The following is an 18651-nucleotide window of genomic DNA, read 5'->3' as shown; positions in this document are numbered from 1 at the left end:
AAAATAAAAATGCTTACAATCTTATTCTCCCAGCTTTAAATGACAAATTATCCTTTGAAGCTAATTGTATGATGATATTCAGATTAAATCACTCTGAGTGGTCAGTGAGACTAGAGAAGTGCTATGTAAACGCCGCTTCTTTCCATTTCATTAAGACTGTTGGATTGGTATTTCTGATGGATTCAAATCTAACCAACATGTTAAACATTTGGTGGCGGGTCCAGAGGAAACTCTCATTTCTAACAGTCGGCGCTAATCAACGAGGGGACAGTTTCTTCTTTAGCATTACCACGTTTTCCTTTATTTTGTTCAGCTTTGTTTTTTATGCCGTACTGTTATTTATGATTGTCCGTTTTGGGCGCCTGGCGTTTTTATTTTGCCGTTTAAGTATATGAATGAGCAAACAGATGGACGCAGAGGCGGAGAAAGTGCAATATTTCCTAGATGTACAACATAGTACATATCGGTGTAAAATGGGATTTATAAGCACCTCGAATCTATACTTATGGATTGTGCTTGAGTAAATTGTTGTTCACCACTGAAACGGCATCACTCGAGAATACGAGCGAGTGTTGAGAGATGTAAAATTAGGGTGTAAAACAGGTATTTCTGCAACCGCTTCCAGGTTAATTCATTCTTCCTGTGTGGTTGTTTTTTCTTTATTAGATTTTTAAACGCTACAGCTTATTTGCCTTTGAGTTGAGATTCTCCTCACATGTTGGGCGGTCACAGACAGAGAAAGCCCCCCCCCCCTTTCCTCAAATCTTACGTACAAAAGAAGATTGCCTCAGCTTCCTTTTATCAACACTTTTGTTTACTTGGGATGTGCCAAATGCGGGATTTAGTGTCACATTTGTCTGAGTGTCTGGCACTTTCACTGAGCTCGTACTTCAGCTGCTCTTATTATCAGCCATTTTGAAGCTGTTACTCATTTTGCCAGTCATTTAGTTATTTCTGAGGCATTGTCGTTTTCATGTCGAGGTACAGTCTGACTGCTCGGAGCTTTGATCATATTTTGTACAAACAGATTTAGGAAACAAAGCAGAAGCGCTGAAGGTTTCTTTGGAGCCTTTGCTGTTTGTAAATATTAAATGAGGGAAGAAACATTATTGCATTTAACTAAAGCAGACCTTAAAGGGAAACGAGGCCAAAGAAAGAAGAAAAAAGCAAACCCCGTCATCGCCGTTTTGGAGCTTTTTGAAATCGCGCTCCTGTAAACTGTTGGCAAACTCTTTTGATTAAGTGAAAAGTGATCAGCCTGGGTGGCGTTTTAAGCTCTCGTAACTTGGACGAGGAAAAGAATTTGAAAGAGAAACTTAAATAATGAACATTAAAGACAAAAATCTTTGAAAAGAACGAGCCCCTGAGCTGAAACTGAGAGCTATCAGTATATCCGGGCCCACCTCCGGATAACGTGTGGCAGTTTAGAAATGATCCGGTATGGCTGATGCATCAGCTCAGCCTCCCCATTGTCTTCCACCCTCAAAGACTCCCTTCTTCCCTCCTCCACTCCCCATAATGCAATGCAGCTTTTGTTCACTCATTCTTTTAACCGTTTCTTTGGCTGCGAGTTGTCACGGCGGGACAAATTAAGGAAGCGGTAATAGGGTTATGTCAAGTAGACGGAGGTGCCGGCTCTGTGCGGATGCCTCCCTCCCTCTGTCTCCATGAAAGGTTACTGCACTCGCTGGGTTTTGTCTCCCCCGCTGTAATGAGAAAGGCAACAGACAAGCCTCTATCAGTCCTGCAACACCTACTGACAGATAGCATTTGGAGAGTGGAGAAAAAGAAGCATTAGGGAAAGAGCGAGCAAGCGTCACAGGAAGTAATACAGCAACACGAGCGTGAACGATGGCAAAGGACACGCTTGACCGGGAAAAACAATCCCTCTCTCCGAGGGTGCTGCACTTCAACATTTACCTATATGATACCTTCATGTTTGTGTATGTATGTGTGTAATTTTCTTTCCTCCAGAGATGCGCCTTGCAGAGTTTGACACTTTAACATTTCCCATCGAACCATCAATATTATGGCCTCAACAGGGCGGCATTAAAGCCAGACATCTTTTGAAATATTGAGCAGCGATCGCAGCATTTTGGTTCGGTATCATAGCGCATTCATGACTCCCACTCGGAGATATTACACTCACATTTCTTCCACCTCCTTTGGGCAAACCCTTTCTCTTCCAGCCGCCATCGTTCCAGGGCAGATGTCCGTGGAAAATCTGTATCAGCGTGCGAGTCCCCGTAGCTACGTTTTGATGGCGGTGGAATGGGAAGGGGGCGGGGGGGGGAATGCTGCCCGCGATGTGGTCAGAGGGCAGGGTTGGATCACGGGTAGCGACAGCAGATGCTCCGGGCGCCTCGTTCTACACAGAAGGGTTTTATAACCGCGCAGGTACCTACACGCCGAATACATCCACAGCCGGAGACGCTCCCACGGAGATACAAGCGCTGAGGGAAACACATTGGGACTGGGGCAGAGTAACACACCCACGCAAACTTTATATTTAGAGCGTCTATTTAAGTAGCACTTCTAAAAACACAGGCTCTTACCAAACGCTGGTAGGGGGAAAAAAAGACTACATAAAACATTCAACAGTCTGACATTTGGTTCAAATGGTGTTTGAGATGGCAATTCAAAGGAGGGCACTGATTTAACCCCTTTGTTTAAAGCGTCCACCTGGAAAAAATCAATAAATCCCCAAATTTAGTCAAATCTCTGAGCTCGATAGATAAGAGCGCGTCTCCTTATCTGGTCCAGTGGTAAAGCAGATATTCACGATTAACTTTAGCCCACTGGAAAGTATAATAGGCTAGTAAGAAATAAAAACACACTTATTAATTTCTATAAACATCTGAAGATGGAATAATTTCAGTTTGGAGAACCACTTGGTGCACGCGAAAGCCAGCCTGCACAACAATCAGCTCTAGAAACTGTAAAGTGGACCTCTACCGAATTTGATGCAACACAATTGAACAAACAAATCCACTTTAGTGATTGTAGTAGTACTCGGTGGCCCCTTCAGTGATTGTGCTCTGCCTTGCAACACTAAAAAAAGAAAGCCTGTGGTTGCACTTTTGAAGCCGATAGGACCTGGAGCCAGAACAGGAGCCTTCAGGGAGAAACCACTGTGATGTCCATAGCCTCCAGGCACCTTTAGACTTGGACATTGACAGTATTGGGTGAAAAGAAATCATTAAGCTTACAGGAGACTAAAAGTCTAGAAATGGAGCTGTGGAGAAAGCCTCAATGGACCCTTAAATTAGCCACTAAATTTAAGACGTTCATACACAAATGCTTCCCAGAAGGGTTGAAACCCGCTTCCTTTGTTTGGTTCTTGATTAACTTGTTGATTAATTTTCATGTAACTGATCAATCTTTTAAAAACCGTCATATTCCTCGTTTGTCTCGAGCATCGGTCCAAAACACAAAAATATTAAAGCTCGAGAAGTCTTAATGAATCGATATGTCAGTTGTCACTTCAAACGCATTTATCCTCATTAGTTACATTAAAAATTTAAACATGTATGAGGAAAGGCAAGTGGCGTTATCCTTTCGAAATAAACAGCGGAGTGATTTATTGCTCAGATTGGGGAAAAACACGAACGCCATCAGCTTGAGTTCGATGATCAAAGCCATCTCCGCGGCGATCGCGTTCGATGGTTTTTAAATGGTCTGAGGTTAGGGACAGGTGCGTCGATAAATGAGGTAGCTGCACCAATAATGTTTTAAAATCCAACACATTTCGAGCATTTTAGATGTTTCCAGTTACACACACGCACGTTCACACATTTCCTGACACCTTCTGGCCCGGCTGTGGTTTCTTACGCTCCATTCTAATATGATATGTGTGCGCAGGAGGCCGCTTTGGCCCAGTGCGTCTGACAGTATTGATGTACCATTTCTCACCTGCCGCTGCTAAATATGAGAGCATGGTAGTTGCAGTGTGAACCCCTGACCCCTCTGGGAGACACACCGGCATTCACAGTTGTGCGAAATAGGTCTCTGGTTCCCCGAATGCCTGTTTAGAGTAATGGTCAAAGGTATGCCTGCAGGAAGGGAACATTACTGGGCATGACCAATCTGCTCCCAAATGGAATACACTTTATGTCACTGCACCAATCTATGTAATTGACTTTGCGTTGGGGCTGAAGCCATTATGGTTAAGGGTGCTTCTTTTTCCTTTTTTCTTTTTAACAGAATGTCAGTGGAATCTGAAATGCACTCGGATGGCAGATTCTGAGAAAGATTGCTCTGGACGGATTTGAATTTTGGAACATTTTGGCCGCGAATGTGTTCGACGGGGACCGTGCACTGTCTCATGTTTTCACACACAGTCCTCAGACTGCAAAGCGCTGCTGCCAGGGAGTATTCACTCGGTCTGTGGGACTGCGGTTAGGCCGCGGACAACAGGTGAATGCAATTAACAAGGCGGCGGAAGAGAGGAGCAGCAGTGCTCTGAACCCCCAGGACTGGATTTGAGAGCGTTCCTCTGACTAACTTAGCAGTGGCGTGATTACAGTATCGTGGTGCTGTGTAGCCTCGCATGTCTGCGTTACAAAAATGAAGTGAATTATCCAAAATGAAGTTTTATGGCAGAGCTCACTTCAACAAACACACACGATGGTGTGGATAGTTTAAGTAGCCCCAGTGAAATTATATATTGGTATATTCAATAACACTGCAATATGAAATTGTACCTGGCATGTTATAGAAATCTTGAAATAACAAAATATATAAAAACAAATGCACGTTTAAGAACATTAGTACTATTATGCCGATCCTGTAAAACTGACGTGCGCTGAGCCCATAAGTATCAAAAGGTTCGTCTCGATAATTAAATACTTCACAAGCAGACATATTTCATATTTATAAATCCTGTGAATCAAGCATGTGTCTGTGTTTTGGGTAGTGCTCTTTTATGTGCACACATTTTTAACAGATGTATTCAAATGAAAACACCTTGCCCGGTTAAATCCCAGCTAATATAGGATTCAAAGAGCTCTCTGAATCTTATATTAGCTGGTCTAACAAAGGGAAGCGTACCTCTGTGTCATCTTGTGGTTTATCATATATGTCGTTTAACACCAGCTGTTCTGGGATTTATAAATAAGGACAAAGGGACACGTCATTAGAAAGGTTATTAAAATGATCACAGCTAATAACCCTTCAATGGTCACGTGCTCTGTGAGCCACCAGGTCCTCATCTAGCTCCAAGTGTTTGCCTACAGTTTAATTAATCATTGCAGGCTCGTCCTCATCGACAGCTAAGCTAACCTGAAGCTAATAAAACATTGTGATGCTTTCATGTTTCTGTTATATACCGGTAAGTCCTCCAGTTAAATTTGGCATCGATTTCAAAGTTCTGTTAATCACATGTAACATATCTGCTTGGCTCAGTTTATGAAGTGGAGCTGCTGGGATCATATTCTGGCTGCAGTGGCGGCCACACTATTTTTTGTTTGTGACCATCACGTATATACAGCATGTAGGGACTTAGGGCTGTGCGATATGACCAAAATCTCATATCATAAGACATTTATCGTCCCGACAATGATATGTATCAGAAAAATGTTGCATTTTCTGTAAATTCTGTGAATCTCGGGCAGCTCTGTGAAGTGTTTTCAGCTGGACGTCGTGTACCTGGACTCGAGTGTTACATAAGTTAGAATTTTCTTTGTGAGTATTTATTACAGGGCGTGTTCTAAGGTTTATTTTTTTAGCACCCGACGGCTCTTTTTAGCTTCCCATCCGTAAACACTCTGCATACTATTTCACGTAATTATGTTTATTTTGAAAAATCTCAACAGGATCTTCAGCTTTATTTTGAAAGGTTTATGTGGAAAATAAACAAGCGGACGGCGGAGCCACGCGATGGTTTTACCGTCGTTGTTGCTAACGACAACACTTAAAAGCAGTCGGTTGTCCGCCCGTAGTGTGGTTATATTACATTTAAGAGAGAGAGAGAACTTTGAAAACGATGAAAAAATATTTCCGTAAACAAACGATAGCGTGATATCGTCACCCGATATATATCGTTATATCCAACAGCCCTATAGAGACCTATGCATATGTATGCATGTTTGTTTATTATTAATGTGTGGAGTTTGTCCCAGATGTGAAGCACAGTAACCGTGTGTCTGAAAAAGTGCTATTTGAATAAAATTATAATGACTCTTTCCCCTGGAAATCTAGAAACTGAAGCCCTAATAGTTTCTAACAGTGTGATATATTTGATATATACACGTCATGTAGGCAGGTGGTAAGCTTCTCAGCTTTTCTCCAGAGCATTTTTATTCCTGGTGAAGGATGTTTTGGGACGTAACTGAGGGTTCAAGGATGGAGGATGATAGATTTTGTTCAGATTGTAAAGCCCAAGAAACAGACTTGTAATTTTAAACAGTGTACATATACAAACATACTCCTCTGTTTCTGTTGCGTTCGTTTCCTTTCTCATTTAACTCGTTTCTAGCCGCTTAAAGACAAAGTGTCTGAATTCGTATATCTGCTGGTTGAGACATTAGTTTCTCCATGTACTTCCATGTAGTCACAAGCTTACATGCTCCGTGTTATATCATCCCCAAGAGCAACTCTTGCCGCCTCTGAATTTTTCATCATTGATCTGATGTGATTTCCATGCTTGGCCATCCCTCTGCCCTGTCAGCTCTCTCTCTATCGCAGCCTCGCTCGGCCTAGAGGGCTAACAGGGCGTGAGCCATCGCCCCCGTTTATTGTCTCCCACCATGGCTCGACCAAACCTTTCCCCATCTTCCACCCATACCACCTAGGAGTATCACGCACACGCGCTCCTCGATGTCTTTTAGCTGCAAGCGCACCAGACTTTTAGGTGAGAGGGTGGTAAAACGGTCAATGTATTGATGCTGACTGTCCGCTGCCATAAAGCTCAATCAACCCTCTCCTTCCCTGCCTTGTCAAAGCAGCCGGAGCAGCAGCGGCTCGGTGTGTATGTGTGTTATTGGTGTAGACAGCGTGGCGTGGACGGTTGATATATGACAGTGGAGGAGGCAGAGTCGGTACCCCTCGGCTTTTGCTCTGCCTTCCCCAGTAGAAGCTTTCAAAATGCTCTAATATCTGGCCAGAGCTCAGTGAGCGATGGCCAGAGCCAACCTGCTGATCTTAGCACTGGGTGCATTAGTTTGCCATAAAGAAGCAGTGATTGTAAGACGCGGCAGGCGAAAACATATGAGGATGAATGACACCATATAAAAGCCAAGCTCTGTTTCAAAATCCATTAGAGAGGCAAGTGCCTCAGCTCCAAATGCAGCAAAAGCCAGGGCCCCACATCCTACCCCGGCATCCGATTGAAGCGCAGGTCGTAGCTCGTTCCTCCAGTTCCTCCCTTAACTGTCCGTTTAATCAAATTTTTAATCAATGTGTTAGTACCTGACAGCTCTGAGGGAAGAAATGGCATACTTCACTCGGTGCAGAATATCGGCATCCGAAGATAGGTGGGAGACGAATGCAGCTCATTTGGTGCTAAGAGTGAGCTTTTTTGGGTCTGTGTGTACAGGCTTCACTTTCTTCTCGATTTAATGTGTGCAGACATGTGTAATTGTGTGCGTGTTTTTCTTTGCTTCCGTGAAAGTTCCAGCCTCCCCGTGGCACTGCCTCCTAATTACTCAGATCTGCGCTCAAAGTGAAGAAATAATGAACGAGAGCTTTAATTATGCCTCCAGACAAAGGATCCCTGATGCCTCCGCAACACCGCTGGCACACTGAGATGGGTGAGGGCAGGTTAAACAGAAACCCTTTCCTCTCGGTGCAGAAAGCTGGTCAGCCTTGAATGCAGACCGAGGCTGCAACTTGACGTGATGCTGTAAAGTGCAGATATGGGAGTGGAGGAATTAAAAAAAAAAGACGAGCTACATACGTTTGTTATCTCTAACAGATATGACACAACCTTTAATTAGTGGGGATCCCTGAAGCTCTGGGCCTGAGATATAATCAGCGGACCTTTAGCAAGAGCACAACCCTCCCCTCTCTGGGTACCCTCGAGGCAGGCTGATCGAGGCGTCCTCATGCCCCCTCTTCTACAGTGGGGTTGGCTGGCACTCTGGAGATGCCAGATAATGAGGAAGCCTGTCAGAGGGGCACTTCAGCGGTGCCCCTCCAAAGGCCTCACTGCTTCTTAACAAAATCCACCAGCACCAAACACTGCTGCTTTGTTTTCCTCAGAGTGCGCCTCCAGAGGTCTTGGCTGCGTGTCCGGCAGGGTGGAGCGCCCCCCCGGAGAATGTGACACATCCCTGTATTTATTTTCATACGCATTTAGAATGACTGGATCGCTGAATAGTATTGCATAATGCTCACGCTGACATGTTTGTGTTTTGTTCAGACTCTGGTGGTCGTCCTGATGGGGGAGCTGTGTCCATAGTGAAGTGCAGGGTGCAGTAGCAAAGTACATCTATTCAGCTGCTCTGCAGTCTAGAGATACTTGGCAAATGGTGCATTTGAGAGCAGACACACACCCACAGCTTTATATGCATAACCAACATTTCAGCTAAAAATATATAAAATATTCAGTTACTAAGAAATGAGAAAAAAAGATGAATTGTTCGGAACGGTGCCTTTTTAATTTAACTGATTTCTTTTTTTTGGTTGTGATGTTTCAGTGAATATTACCTGCAAAATATAAAATTGTTTTCTTTGCATATTAGGATTGCATTAGGAAAATATTTTATATGTGGCGATGCACGGCTATATATATATATATATATATATATATATATATATATATATATATATATATATATATATATATATATAAAGGCTGTAAAACATTTGGCCCAAAAATCTGCAAGTGAAAATTTCAGACAAGTCATTAATTAACATTCACCGGTATTCCTGTGATAGCGGTGCCAGCGTTGCTACACTGCAGGCTCTTTAAAGCCAAGTTGTTTGGATCATAAAGAAGTAAAATGCTGTTGTTGTTTAGCTCGGTGCACATGCAGCGACAGTCGACCGAGTTAATGTAGGAAAACAGAAATTTGAAAAATCGACACGTCGAAATTCCACATATTTTTCCTAAAACATCTCAGCCTGTTCATCGTGTTTTTTTGTTCTTTTTTTAAATGAATGCATCATTAAATTTGAATGTTGTCAGTACTACTTGTACTTTTACACAGTAAAAAGTATTAGGTAAAACTCATTACTTAATACTATCGGCCTGCTTTCTATCATTACACATTCTATCTGTCGGTGTATCTATCACGCTCGAGTGATGATAGCTTTAGTAATTAAGATCCCGGATTCATTCATGAATGAACGATTGAACGAGTTTACTTTTTCTTCATGATCTAATCATGATTAAGTGATGGTTTCAGCCAAACCCTGAATTGGAAGAGTCATTACACACCAACGATTTATACGTTACAGTGACTCGACAAATATACAATTACTTCCTGCTTTATAAAATATGTTTGAATATAAATTAAAAATGCAAAGTCAAGTGTAAAGTTGCAGATATTTTTGAATACCTTAATGCAGTATTTTATACTTATTGATACTGGTCAGCGAAGTATGTGTCTTCCCCCACTGTCAGAGTGATGGAGTTAAGGGAAATAAACAGTCATCTCTTATGATGATTAGTGTGAGTGTGCTCTATTGATCAGCGGTCATACGATAAACAGCGGCGAACTGGAGTGCGCCGCCAATCGTTTGGGCCCCATTAGTCGCCGCTTGTATTGCCTTTGATTATTGCTGAGTGTGCTCCCAGTGCACGTGATGGCTTTTTACTGCAAGAACTGCTGCTTTCAACCTTTCTTGGAGGAGCACATTAACGTAGCGCCGGCACAAAAGACAAACACGGGCTCATATACAAAGACAGAGGAGATGCTTTTGAAGGAGATTGAACACACATTTTAAAGCTCGCATTGGCCGAAACGAGCCCAGAGCGGAGACTCGACAGAAATGTGCACACACCTGCAAAATCCCGCGCGCCTGCTGACTTAATGACAATCAAACACAAGTCCGGACTCAGAGGGTAAATCGTGGTCTTTAACAGGACGGTAACAGAGGCGGGCAAAGACGTGACAGAGGCGACGGTGACAGTGATGATGATGGTGATTGTGGTAATAATCATTACGCTGATTATTACGGGCCTGCCACAGCAATGTGGTGATTGCACTTGAAGGAAGAAATGGAGGAAGACAAAGGGTGATGGTGACAAAACTGATCGTGATGATTAAGATCACTTTTTTTTTTTCTTTTTGTGATCAACTATGAGCCGTTCGCTGCAGTTGTTGATCTTTCTTTAATTGGCAGAGCAGCAGTGTGTGGAGTTAACTGAGGATATCTCTGCTGTTTGAGGGCTTTGATTTCACATGACATAAAGAAAAGGCACCGTTGAGAACATTCCAGAAACTCCCTTTGAAGGGAGTGATCTGGCAGTGCTCATTTGAATTATTAACTGGGTGAGACAGACAGATACAGAAAAAAGAAAGACAAAAAAAAGGAGCCAAAAAGCAAGAGACGGAAAACACATAGAGGAGGGACGGAGAGATGGATCTGTAGCAGGCGATGCCAAACTGTTAATCCTAAAGCACGCCCAGATATCAGCGAGGACCGGTCTTTGCATCAAACAGTCAGGCCAATTATACAGACAAAGCGTGTATATTGGTAATGAAGATGACTACCAATAAAGGTGAGTGCTTATTTCATTTAATGATTTTTCTATTATTTCGTTTTTCTCTTTGAAGTTAGCGAAATACACGACCGAATATGTAATTACAGGTCAACTATCCCCCTGTGGCTGCTTGGAATTATTTAATCTGCAGAGGGAGTGTCCCAGAGAGAGTTAATTCTCCTCTGCCGCCGTGTTGTGTCTCCCACAGCAGGACCCAATTATTACTGTCATTACGGCCACAACGCCAAACCTAGAAGGTGACACATCAGGTAATGTACGTGCAGAAAAATGGGAATAGCAGAACTTTGTAGATCTGCATATGCATTGTGTCGATCAGAGCATTAAGCAAGCAGAGCTGCTTCTTAGCATGAAATGGGCATGAACAAAAATACATGCTGATTATAACGATACAACTCAATAACTGTGTGAAACTTTAGTAGAAAGAGGCACACATGTTATAGCTAGGTCTGCTCCAGACTCACTAATTTGTCTGTTGAGAAAAAATAGAAAATTTGTTGCTTTATTTACTTATTGGACAAAATAAAGGAACATTTACTCAGATAATGGTAAGCAGTCTTATTGTTTTAAAAATAATAATATAAAAATAGCCGTCTATTGTTGCGTAGGGTTTGTGAAATTGCTGTGGAGGGTTCTGGGTTGATAATGCGTTGTTGTATGTTGGTATTATATTCACAGTTCTTTTGGTCATGTTGGGTTTTCTCTACCTTCGTGTTGGTCGAGTGAAGCAGTGACACCACGGGTGCAGCGGGTAGCTGTTTCAATGACCACCCCCCATGTTGACCCTGAAAAAAATCTAGACAATTCTTATACATATATCTACTGATTGAATCGCCTTCTATGATTTCCATTTTCAAGTCTTCGTCCGTACAATGACGTGTTTTAGCGTTCGCTCGGACAGTTTGCATTAACTTTTTAAAAGTTCTTTGAAAGTTCAAAACGCTGCTGTTACTTCGCTCTAGCCTGTCTCGTTAACTGGTAACCTTTACTGTTCGGACCGACTCTGCCGCGATGAAGACGAGGCAGGAAGAGAAAGTGCCACAATGCTACATGAACTGGACCTTTATTTCCTTTCTTATAGGGCACCCAACACGCTACACAACAATCAGATAACTGTTACACTGAAACTCAGGCATCTCTAAACACTTTGCAGCTGATTACAATCACTTAATCACCTCTATTAGCATGCACTTCACAATGCTGCAGCAAAGTGCTGGTAATGTTACATCTTACACCCTCAGTCACTCACTTTCTGCTACACCGGACCTGCGCTACACACAAATGATCCACAAGGCCACCTTCTTTGAAAGCAAAGCTTTGGCCGGTACTTCTAAATGAAGAGAATCACTGCACCTCAGATTCAGCTTCTCATTAGTCAACCACGAGCACAGAACGTTCTGTCTTGTGGATAAACGAATGCTCGACTCATAGAATTAGAGTCGGATCAATTGATGCTTCGAATCATTGATTTTCAGCATTGACAGCCTTAAGCCTGATCCGTGCTCGTCACCTTTTTCCAACACAGTTCCGGGCCTTCACATGAAGGCAGCATCCCTCATGTTATCCATGTCTAAGGAACTCCTATTGTCTTCTGTTGAAAAACCAAAGCTATGAGCATAACAGTCGATCTCAACAAGAACCCAAAAGACAAAAATCAAGTAAAGAGTTTAATAGTTTAATGTCAGTCTGGATCATACTACATCCATGCCTTCAATTTCTCCAGAGGTTCATGAATATTTGGAATAAGGTTAAGCTGAATTAGCTAAGTTAAGTTATTCGTGATTGATCCTTGTAGGGAAATTGCATTAAACCCATTCTCGGTATTGGGATTAAGAACCAGCATCAGTTCTAGGCATGTGCACTGGTCAAAGCCCCTTTGAAGAATCTAACCTTGCATGTTATTAATGGCAGGAATAACTTACATTCACAGAGAGAACATTATTAGACAAATTTCTAAATATATCAAATGTTTTGGATGACGTTCTCGAGAGTAAACACATCTGGCCAAACCCAGTCGATGACCCGAGTTCTGCCTTTCTCTGCTGAAACATCAAGGGTCTGAATCCAGGGCTGCGTTGGATAACATTCAAGCTGGATTTCTTGCTTTCCCCCCCTCTGACTTCGATCTCTATACCCAACTGGTGCCCGTGATGTAATGAATACATCTTGTGCATTCTCTTTGTCTGCTTCTTTTAAAGCAGTATCAAAGAGAATTAATCAGAAAAATACATTAAAAGGAAGCTCGAAGTTGTTTTTCTTGTACAGTTTAGCGTGCTCTACAGTACATGCTTGGCTGAATGCATGTTTACAGCTGAGTAGATGAAGAGGGATGTCACAACTGGGCCTAATCACAGCCTGTTTTTGTGTAAATGCACTTTCCCCTGGCTTTACGGATAGATCTGCTATACGTGCCGTGCGGTTTATGTCCTTGAGCGCGCGCGCACGCACAGGCGGAGGAGAGGGAGGTGCTGCCCGACCACCGAGGGGGGGGTGTGTTTATGTGTGCTTTTGCGGGATGGGGGGGCCGCAATTAAAAGGCAGCATGCAGTGTCCCACGAGGTGCTAATGCCCAGGATCAGCTGTTCTAATGTCATTCACATCCCCTCTGCTATTCAGCCAGCCCGTTTGATGTATGAATCCACCAGGGACTTCATCAGTACCCCCCCTCCCCCCCTTTCATTCTACCAGCACCTCTTTCATACCCCCACCCTAACCTACCCAACCCCCTGTCGGCTCTTCAACCCCTCCTCCTCCTCCCGAGCTTGCACAGAACCTCCCCTTCTGTGTCTGAATGCTTATGTTGGCTTTTATCGCACACAAAGTAAACAGAGTCGCGCCAGGGATAGTGAGCGAGAGAAAGGGGGAGAGAGAGAGATCGGCAGAGACCGAGAGAGAGAGAGCGAGCGTGAGAGAGAGAGAGTGCAATAGTGATAAACGTGGAACATGCACATTGTCTGCGCACCGCTCGCCTCCCTGCTACATCTTCAATAGCGACACAAAAGCCAGCAAAAGGGAAATTTAAAAGGCAAGAGGAGGCAGAGGAAGGGAACTGATCCGAGGAGGGAGAGAGAGAGAGAGAGTGAGTAAGTGAGTGGGAGCGAGCGAGCCAGAGAGAGAGAGAGAGAGAAGAAGGAGAGAGTAGAGCAAAAGGATCTCCCTGCTAAATGCGCAAAGCGTCCCGTCACCCCACGCTGAGCTCCATGGCCAACTCCGGCTGCCTCCTGCTCTCCGGCTCCGGGATGCTACCTCACTCGCTCCAGTGTCCCCCTGCCTTCCTCTACCTGCCCGAGGTAAGACTGAACGATGCTCGCTTTGTCGACCCTCGCTCTCTCTCCTCTCCCTCGCTCTGCATCCCTTTTCGTCTCTCCGTGCGCTCCTCGGCAGCACGTGACGGCATCGCGCTCGCTTTGTGCTGTTACTCAGAGTACTTTCACCCGCCTAACCCTTGACCCTCAGCCTGCCTTTGAGGAGTAGAAAGAGGGGGGCAGGAGGCGGAGGTGGAGCGGGGATCACCTCCTTTAATTCTACCCTCTGAACCGTCCCGCTCTTCATCGCCTCCCGTCTTCCTCTTCTCTCTCCAGTGCCTCCCTTTTTTTGAGTGAAATTAAAGCAGTGAATTAGCGATCGCTGTGACGTGGGAGCACGCAGCGTTTGTGTACAACAGTCGCTTCATGACTCATTGTGCTTGGAAATGTTTTCTCGGTCAGTCTGTTGTGCTCTGTCACTTCTGTGCTGCAAAGATGAGGCAATTTTACAGTTAGTTGTGTTTTTAAATGGGAAAATTCCTTTTAAAAAATTGCTTCTTTATGCAAGTAGATGCCAACTTTTTCTGTGGCTGACTGCAAAAAACACTCCTCGTTTATCTACATGTGGTAGTTGTGCATGTGTTACCCAGTCTGATCCCTGCCTGTGTTTGCTAAAATCACATTCCACATGAATCTTCAAGACACGAATTTAAATTTTAACCCTGAATTTTAGGAAGTTAGAGCTTCGAGGGCTTTGAGGAATAACGAACAAAGCAGTGATGACACCAGATCGCTCCTATTTGAATTATTATTACAATGTGTGCAGTTTATTTTTGTTATGAGCTTCAAAAAGAAAAAGTCCACATTTCTTGGTCATCTCCTTTTTTGGACTATCCTTGCCGTATAATCCTTTGATTTCATGTGGTTACGGGCAACAGAAAATCTCTATTTGTTTAAAACACACATTAAGGTTTAAACTAAAACTGCTCTCACCGTGAGATTTGTTTAAATTTAACCAACCAAGCGCCTCGTTCTTCACCCCTTAATTTTTCTCATAGTGGCAACACTTTGAATAATTATATCTCTCAGCAAATTAACATTGATTTTTTCCTTTTTGTGCGTGTGCGCGAGTGTGTTTGCCATCCTCCTTTGGAAATTGATTCTGTCACTGATCCCCTTGTTTTGTGAAACCTGAAGACTGCAATCTTCTGAAGGGAGGTGAAAAAATCAACAACAAGGTGACTCTTAAGAGCCCGTGCGCCTGTCTATCTGCTGAATAATTCACATGTTTTAATTCAGCGAGTTGGGGGCGGGAGCGCCGTTAGTGGTGGGATGATGGGTGCGTGGGGGGGGGTTGGTGTCGAGCGTCCAATTCTGTTTTTACTACCGGCACCATGTGTTGCTGTAAACAGAGTGTGTTACTGCAGTGATTGAGGGGAAATAACGGCGCCGGAAAATCCTGCTTTCAATCTCCCGTTTTGAGCCGTATTCCTCCCACTTTCTCCCCAACGCCATCACGGTAATGGCCCTCACCACCTCCCACCCATCTGTCCAGAGTGGGCACACCCCACCAGCCGGGCTGTGATTGGGAGGGAGGGAGGGGGGGGGAGTAGTGGGGGGTGCAGGGCATGTGGACAGCCAGGTGTCATCAGCACACGCAAACTGTGGAGGAAGCCAAGGCCGCCTCCAAGAACTCCAATAATGGTTGAATGTTCGTTATCGCTTATTGCAAATTTGAGGGGACGAAAACGCTTTGATGACCACAACCTTAAATGTCTCGATTCGTCACGTGGATCCTTCTGAGCGCCTTTCCACAAGCGAGCACGATGTAACGCGAGCGAGTTTAGGTGCATCTACCTTCCACTACATCCTGTTACCTCCAAATCCTCGGGACGAGCCTCTGGAGTGCGTGCGTGCGCGCGTGTGTTTTGGTCCACAGTGGATTCCTTTAAAGTCCAAGTCAGAGCTGAAATTGAAACTTCCTGTGTGCTATTTTCATGAAACATCCCCCTTTTTGTTTCAAATCCCTTTAATGTATCAGCAGCTTTTGTTCCTTTTTTCTTTTCTGTTTATTTCTTTTTTTCTTCTTCTTTGCGGTAAATCCTCGCCCTGCAGCGCTGTGAGAGGAAGCAACCCTCTGAGTCACACTGTGGCCAGCGTCTCTCCCCCACATCACCCATCCTTCGTAGCATGCCGCCTGTGTTCCCCCGCCTTTCCCCTCTCCTCCTCCTCCTCCCCCCGCCGCCGACACTCTCCCGCTTCCTCCCCTTCGCCACAGTGCAGAGCTGCAGCATCGGCTCGTGTAAGATGACAGCCAGCGAACAGAAGGGGAATAGATTGAGGTGATAGCCTCTGCCTCACAGTTTGTTTGCATTTCAAATAAGACACTGTATTAAGTTGGGCTCCGAACAGCTTTGCTTATTATGTGTGAACATGGTGCTGCATGATATCACAGGAAGACAGGAGTTTATTACATAAAAGATTAGCAAAGCATACCTTGCCTTTATTTGTGTGCAGCAGTGTTTGGGTGTGTGTTCTCAGGCAGCTTGCTTTGATGCTCTTTGTAGTCGGCTGCGGTGCATATAAATCCCGGCTAAATGTTTGTTTTCATTAACACAAGGAGAGACTCCCTGCGGTGTGGTGGGAGAACTGTGGGCTTCTGATTACACACGCGCGCGCACAAAAAGTGGCAGTATCACACCACCGCTGAAGGGCCTTTCCTCCTCCGCGACACGGGGAGAGTTTCTCCGCCACACGGGGTGCCGGCTTCATCCTTCCGCAGGATGATGTCACTTTTCCTCTACCCTCAATTTGTATTGTAGGGGCTCGTTTCGTGAGTTATGGCGCTGGATATTGAAGGAGTTATGAATTACAGTGTGGTGAGACTTTTATGGGATGCAGTGCTCACCGCTGTAGGCCCGTATTAAAGTATAAATATATTTGTGGTACAAGCTGAAGCTAACGGGGGTAGCTCAGGTTTGCTGGTGGTAGTTAGTAGCTGTCTTCAGAGTCATAAAAACATGGCATCTCATGGATTTTCTATTTACCAGGCGCTGGGTGGGCATATGGCGACGCTCGTAAATGTAGCTCTATTATCTAAGACGGTGCTGTTGGGCGGGAAGCTCGGCGTCACTTATGTCTAAAGAGGAAAAAAGCAGCCGTTCTTATTGTCTTGATGTCACATCTCTCTCCCGTCTTTGCCTCAGACTTATCTCGAGATCTCCCGTGTTCTAAAAATGTCTTCCTTTGATTTGTAATTGGATTTTCTATCGTGGCATTCCACTCTGCCGGTGTCTATTGTTATTGTTGCATCTATTGATTTCTTTTTTGTGGCTTCTTCGGGCCGGGTGTTTTGAATTTCCCCCTTAACTGTACACGGCTTTGGTATCGCTCTAAACGGTTAGGTCACCTCGAAGAGGCGATCCTTTCATGTCGGTGGATCCTGCGAGGAATTGCCCGGGCTCTCTGGTTTCAGCGGCCTCCTCCTCCTCCTCCTCTCCTCTTCCTACTCACGCTGATCTCTTTTTACGCCTGCACTGGTACCGACTCTCTCCCTGCTCTCACACACACACACACTCACACACTGATAAATCTGGTTAAAGGCGAGGAATGCAGAGAGGAGAGTAGTGGGAATACTCGTGTCACACTTCCCCCCTCAGTTCGGGCCTTGATCCTGCCTCCCAAAGCGCCACTATTCAGGGGGACTTTAGATATCGAAGGATTCAGGTTGGTGGTCTCTCGGGGACGGGCTAATGCGCACCGTGCAGAGACGGCTCCTTCCTGGGGGATAATTATTGTAGGCCAAGCTGTACTATTGACAGCTGTAAATGGAGATGCTGTCTGTAACTGGGGAGGACTAATAGGTTTTTGTCTCTACGTGGGCTCTCGTTAGGCCCGTGTGGGCACATTGGAGACGAGTCTGAGAAGTGAGTCAAGGCCAATGGGACTCGGCGGGCCTGCCACCTCCCCCACGACATCTTGGGGGGAAAAGGGGTTAAAACACAACAGCCGTGGCTCTTAATGGCAACGAATCATATTATTTGTCCTTAATATTCCTTATTATTAATCTAGCTTTTTGTTTGTGTTTACCCCTTTGCTCCCATAACCCCACTGAAAATGGCCCCCGGACTAATTTGTTGAAAGATGTCCACCTTCAGAATCGCTGTGACCCAACTCCTCTCGTGTAAAAGCCTAGAAAGATGGACGAACGCGTCGTCGGTTTTAATCTTTTAGGAAAACCGTTAACAAGAAGAAAAGCACAAAAAACACCTGCAAGCCAAACCCAGATGTTGTGATTAGGGATCTGCTTTCACCGGCTATCTGATTCTCATTTGTTGTGTTTCTATAGATAAACTGTGTATTTGAAATATTCCATTATATCACAAGGCGACGCCAGCTTTGTTGTTTTTCAGTCAGTTTTAGCTGAGCACAATTCACTCAGATTCAATCAGGCACAAATCAAAAAAACTTTAAACCCAATTTCATGGGCTCTAGAATATACCTCTCAATATGTTCAGTGTTTTGGTGTGAAATCATTCAGAGTCTTTCTCTCGCCGCTGTTCAGCTGTTTTGTCCCTTAAACAGCTGATTCATAGCAGCATAACAAAGGCGGAGGGACTGATTGAAATGTTTTCTCACTTTTCTCTGCCCCGGAGGAGAATTGTAAATCACAGCTCAGTCGTTTATTTTGAAATTTCATTTGGTGTGTGAGCGAGTGCTGCCTTGTTCTTCACAGAGACT

At 44.4% G+C, this 18651-nt stretch overlaps 1 protein-coding gene across 9 annotated transcripts in view; it reads left to right on the top strand.

Moving 5' to 3' along the window:
* LOC102192139 (RNA binding protein fox-1 homolog 3-like) overlaps positions 1–18651 on the top strand; it is a 418448-nt gene that overhangs the window by 311901 nt on the left and 87896 nt on the right. The window contains exon 1 of one of the 9 annotated variants that reach the window (XM_013912632.1): positions 13768–13956. The exons of the other annotated variants lie outside the window; for them this stretch is intronic. Coding sequence (XP_013768086.1) covers positions 13831–13956 — 126 coding nt within the window. The 5' untranslated portion in view covers positions 13768–13830. Of the gene's footprint in view, positions 1–13767; positions 13957–18651 lie in introns of those variants that run through there. 9 annotated transcript variants of the gene reach the window in all.

Source organism: Pundamilia nyererei, unplaced genomic scaffold, assembly GCF_000239375.1.
Source record: "Pundamilia nyererei isolate P.nyererei 1_Seehausen unplaced genomic scaffold, PunNye1.0 scaffold00095, whole genome shotgun sequence".
In the NCBI taxonomy this organism is placed as follows: domain Eukaryota; kingdom Metazoa; phylum Chordata; class Actinopteri; order Cichliformes; family Cichlidae; genus Pundamilia; species Pundamilia nyererei.
The sequence above is the reverse complement of the archived record's forward strand: the minus strand, read 5'-3'. Positions and strand labels throughout refer to the sequence as shown.